This window comes from Salvelinus alpinus, chromosome 1 (genome assembly GCF_045679555.1).
Source record: "Salvelinus alpinus chromosome 1, SLU_Salpinus.1, whole genome shotgun sequence".
Lineage (NCBI taxonomy): Eukaryota > Metazoa > Chordata > Actinopteri > Salmoniformes > Salmonidae > Salvelinus > Salvelinus alpinus.
Window position 1 is genome coordinate 61317056 of NC_092086.1, and position 5330 is coordinate 61322385.

Genomic DNA, 5330 nt, shown 5'->3' on the forward strand with positions numbered 1-5330 from the left:
TACAGATTACCTCAACTAGCCTGTACCCCTGCACACTGACTCGGTACCGGTGCCCCCTGAATATAGCCTCGTTATTGTTATTCTAATTGTGTTACTTTTTATTATTACTTTTTATTGTAGCCTACTTGGTAAATATTTTCTTCTTCTTGAACTGCATTGTTGGTTAAGTAAGCATTTCACGGTAAAGTCTAAACTTGTTGTATTCGGCGCATGTGGCAAATAAAGTTTGATATGATATGGAAATGCGCACCGGCCATTACGAGGGCATAGCAACTATTTAACCCAATGAGTCCCACCATGACGCTGGCGTGATTTGGATGCTTTTAAACATTGTGTTTGAGTTAGACTTCTGGGTTGTACCATTGGAGGGGGCCAGGTCTTTTTTACAAAAACATCTGTAGAGTCCGAATGGTTTGAGCTACAAACTATGAAGTTTGACAGATATGAAAAGCATAAACACACATGTTGCTCTATGACCAGTGATTTTAGGATGTTAACCTTGGTGGGGCCAACTCGACATTTTTTAATTGGGATGCATACCAGCAAAGCCACTACACAACACAAATCAATACAATAATTGGACTATAACGGTGACAAACGGTGCCCGCAAACTGTTAGGGCCTACATAAAGCTGTCCCAACAGCAGTCCAGACACCTTACCACTGTTACACCTGGCTAAGCTGGAATTACAAGTGTGTGTGCATGCAGGAGTACGAGCGCCGCACGCACGCACATACACACAGGTAAAGAAGTATACACACAACCACACACATTTACATAATATTTATTTCCAGAATTCCAAGGAGGCACAACGTTGCACAAACTATACACGAGCAGCCCAGTAATTACTGGCATTTTTATTTTTCATATACAAAGTCTGTACTACTTTTGAATGTTTACTAGACAACCCTTTTCTAAGTGTACAGAGTATATAACATTATGATTTCATACTTAACTTTCAGATATTTTCTTTTCATGACCAAAAGTCATAGGGAGTACAGAGGCTATTCCATCCAATGAGGGAAGCTCCTTACATCTTACTGAAATGTGAGCAGCATTGAAAATAAGATCTTTCACAAAGCAATGCATTTATCATTTATAAAGACAATTCACACATAAGGCGAACGCCATGGTTTACAGAGTAAAATCCAACCATGTCACATTGTTTTGTCGTGTATTTTCTGGTACAATGTTGACATCCCCTCTGTGCAAGTACACCATATTAGTCAAAGAAAACATTTTGACAATACAAACTGCAAGATAAGCCAACTTATTTTGAGGGATGAGTATCCGTACAAAACACATGCCTATAATTTATGTACACTCTTAGAAAAAAAGGGTTCTTTGGCTGTCTCCATGGGGGAACCCTTTCTACATGGAACCCAAAAGGGTTCTTCAAAGGACTCTCTCATGGGGACAGCCAAAGAACCCTTTTAGAACCTTTTTTTCTAAGAGTGTTGGTTGGCTATTATTCACCTTGTTTGGTAAAAACGAAGATCCTAAGAAGCACTTTGTGTCAAAGCAGTTCTTCATTGCAGACTTTTCTGTTCTACAACAGACAGATGAAAAGGGCTACAAAGATACAGATATATTAATTGTCATACCTTTAAGCTGCACCAATACATACTTAAATGTCCATTGTCAAGGTTAAAAATGCCAAATCTAGTGGACAAAAATAGAAACGCAACAATTTCTACAATTTTACTGAGGTACAGTTCATATAAGGAAATCAGTCAATTGAAATGAATTCATTAGGCCCTAATCTATGGATTTCACATGACTGGGCAGGGGCACAGGCATGGGTGGTGGGTCTTGGAGGGCATAGGCCCAGCCAATAATAATACATTTTCCCCCACAAAAGTGCTTTATTACAGACAGAAATAATCCTCAGTTTCATCAGCTGTTTGGGTGTTTGGTCTCAGACGATCCCGCAGGTGAAGAAGTTGGGTGTGGAGGTCCTGGGCTGGAGTGGTTACACGTGGTCTGTGGTTGTGAGGCCCGGTTAGACTTACTGCCAAATTCTCTAAAACAACGTTGAAGGCAGCTTATGGTAGAGAAATACACATTAAATGATCTGACAACAGCTCTGGTGGACATTCCTGCAGGCAGCATGCCCATTGCATCTTCCCTCAAAACTTGAGACATCTGTGGCATTGTTTTGTGTGACAAAAGTGCACATTTTAGAGTGACCTTTCATTGTCCCCAGCAGCAGGTGCACCTTTGTAATGATCATGCCGTTTAATCAGCTTCTTGATATGCCACACCTGGTGGACGGACTATCTTGGCAAAGGAGAAATTCTCACGAACAGGGATGTAAACAAATTTGTGCACAACGTTTGATAGAAATACGTTTCTGTGCCTATGGACAATTTCTGGGATCTTCAATTTCAGCTCATGAAACATGGGACCAACACTTTACATGTTGCGTTTATATTTTTGTTGAATACATACATGCATACACACACACACAATCAAAAATGGTCCTTTGAAGAATAATTGAATAATGAAGACAGTAGAAGAAAAAAAATGACAAAAGAATATAACAGTTGCTCAAAATATATTGCTGAAAAAGTGGAGGGCCCATTTGCTTTCAGCATAACTTCATATTTAAACAGACGTATGCTGCAACCAAAGCTGATTACTACTCAAGAAATCCATTCATGAAAATAGATTAAATGTATTGAAGCCAGGAATATACTGTGGGGTCCCTTTACATATACAAATTGTACATACAGAGAGATCCTCACATTCAAATCTTAAAATATCCAATGACCCTGAAAACCCTCAAAAAAGGAAATACTGATATAAAGCCTTTCTAAAGACTTGTGCGTTGAGAGAGAGAGAGAAGGTGTGTGTGTGTAGCAGAATAAACCAAGCTGGCTCAATTCCCCTGCTTTGGCTATGGGCCAGTGTGTTGGGGGCAGCCTGCTGGTCAGAAGCCCTCACTGCTATAGTCAGTTTGTGGAGGGGCAAGAGGGGAGGTGGGGGAGAGAGGCGGTCACTGCACCGCACACATGGAGCTGCGCGGGGGGTTGACTGTCCTCGCCACAGGTTCTTGACTGTAGTTCACGATGTCTGCCTTCACCACACGCTATGGAAACACACGAACATAAAGACATAAACAGAGGCAAAATATGAGAAAGCTGCGACCACACTACATTTACATTTAAGTCATTTAGCAGACGCTCTTATCCAGAGCGACTTACAAATTGGTGCATTCACCTTATGATATCCAGTGGAACAACCACTTTACAATAGTGCATCTAACTCTTTTAAGGGGGGGGGGGTTAGAAGGATTACTTTATCCTATCCTAGGTATTCCTTAAAGAGGTGGGGTTTCAGGTGTCTCCGGAAGGTGGTGATTGACTCCGCTGACCTGGCGTCGTGAGGGAGTTTGTTCCACCATTGGGGTGCCAGAGCAGCGAACAGTTTTGACTGGGCTGAGCGGGAACTGTACTTCCTCAGAGGTAGGGAGGCAAGCAGGCCAGAGGTGGATGAACGCAGTGCCCTTGTTTGGGTGTAGGGCCTGATCAGAGCCTGAAGGTACGGAGGTGCCGTTCCCCTCACAGCTCCGTAGGCAAGCACCATGGTCTTGTAGCGGATGCGAGCTTCAACTGGAAGCCAGTGGAGAGAGCGGAGGAGCGGGGTGACGTGAGAGAACTTGGGAAAGTTGAACACCAGACGGGCTGCGGCGTTCTGGATGAGTTGTAGGGGTTTAATGGCACAGGCAGGGAGCCCAGCCAACAGCGAGTTGCAGTAATCCAGACGGGAGATGACAAGTGCCTGGATTAGGACCTGCGCCGCTTCCTGCGTGAGGCAGGGTCGTACTCTGCGAATGTTGTAGAGCATGAACCTACAGGAACGGGTCACCGCCTTGATGTTAGTTGAGAACGACAGGGTGTTGTCCAGGATCACGCCAAGGTTCTTAGCACTCTGGGAGGAGGACACAATGGAGTTGTCAACCGTGATGGCGAGATCATGGAACGGGCAGTCCTTCCCCGGGAGGAAGAGCAGCTCCGTCTTGCCGAGGTTCAGCTTGAGGTGGTGATCCGTCATCCACACTGATATGTCTGCCAGACATGCAGAGATGCGATTCACCACCTGGTTATCAGAGGGGGGAAAGGAGAAGATTAATTGTGTGTCGTCTGCATAGCAATGATAGGAGAGACCATGTGAGGATATGACAGAGCCAAGTGACTTGGTGTATAGCGAGAATAGGAGAGGGCCTAGAACAGAGCCCTGGGGGACACCAGTGGTGAGAGCACGTGGTGCGGAGACAGATTCTCGCCACGCCACCTGGTAGGAGCGACCTGTCAGGTAGGACGCAATCCAAGCGTGGGCCGCGCCGGAAATGCCCAGCTCGGAGAGGGTGGAGAGGAGGATCTGATGGTTCACAGTATCAAAGGCAGCCGATAGGTCTAGAAGGATGAGAGCAGAGGAGAGAGAGTTAGCTTTAGCAGTGCGGAGCGCCTCCGTGACACAGAGAAGAGCAGTCTCAGTTGAATGACTAGTCTTGAAACCTGACTGATTTGGATCAAGAAGGTCATTCTGAGAGAGATAGCAGGAGAGCTGGCCAAGGACGGCACGTTCAAGAGTTTTGGAGAGAAAAGAAAGAAGGGATACTGGTCTGTAGTTGTTGACATCGGAGGGATCGAGTGTAGGTTTTTTCAGAAGGGGTGCAACTCTCGCTCTCTTGAAGACGGAAGGGACGTAGCCAGCGGTCAAGGATGAGTTGATGAGCGAGGTGAGGTAAGGGAGAAGGTCTCCGGAAATGGTCTGGAGAAGAGAGGAGGGGATAGGGTCAAGCGGGCAGGTTGTTGGGCGGCCGGCCGTCACAAGACGCGAGATTTCATCTGGAGAGAGAGGGGAGAAAGAGGTCAAAGCACAGGGTAGGGCAGTGTGAGCAGAACCAGCGGTGTCGTTTGACTTAGCAAACGAGGATCGGATGTCGTCGACCTTCTTTTCAAAATGGTTGACGAAGTCATCAGCAGAGAGGGAGGAGGGGGGAGGAGGGGGAGGAGGATTCAGGAGGGAGGAGAAGGTGGCAAAGAGCTTCCTAGGGTTAGAGGCAGATGCTTGGAATTTAGAGTGGTAGAAATTGGCTTTAGCAGCAGAGACAGAAGAGGAGAATGTAGAGAGGAGGGAGTGAAAGGATGCCAGGTCCGCAGGGAGGCGAGTTTTCCTCCATTTCCGCTCGGCTGCCCGGAGCCCTGTTCTGTGAGCTCGCAATGAGTCGTCGAGCCACGGAGCAGGAGGGGAGGACCGAGCCGGCCTGGAGGATAGGGGACATAGAGAGTCAAAGGATGCAGAAAGGGAGGAGAGGAGGGTTG

At 46.3% G+C, this 5330-nt stretch overlaps 1 protein-coding gene across 1 annotated transcript; it reads right to left on the reverse strand.

Moving 5' to 3' along the window:
- Positions 1-768: 768 nt before the first annotated feature.
- On the reverse strand, positions 769-3093 carry LOC139582672 (ras-related protein Rab-28; the record flags this gene model as incomplete). The annotated part of the gene is given in 1 exon segment (XM_071412877.1): positions 769-3093. A coding segment is annotated over 1 exon segment (95 nt), but the record flags the coding sequence as incomplete, so codon positions are not given.
- Positions 3094-5330: the final 2237 nt, after the last annotated feature.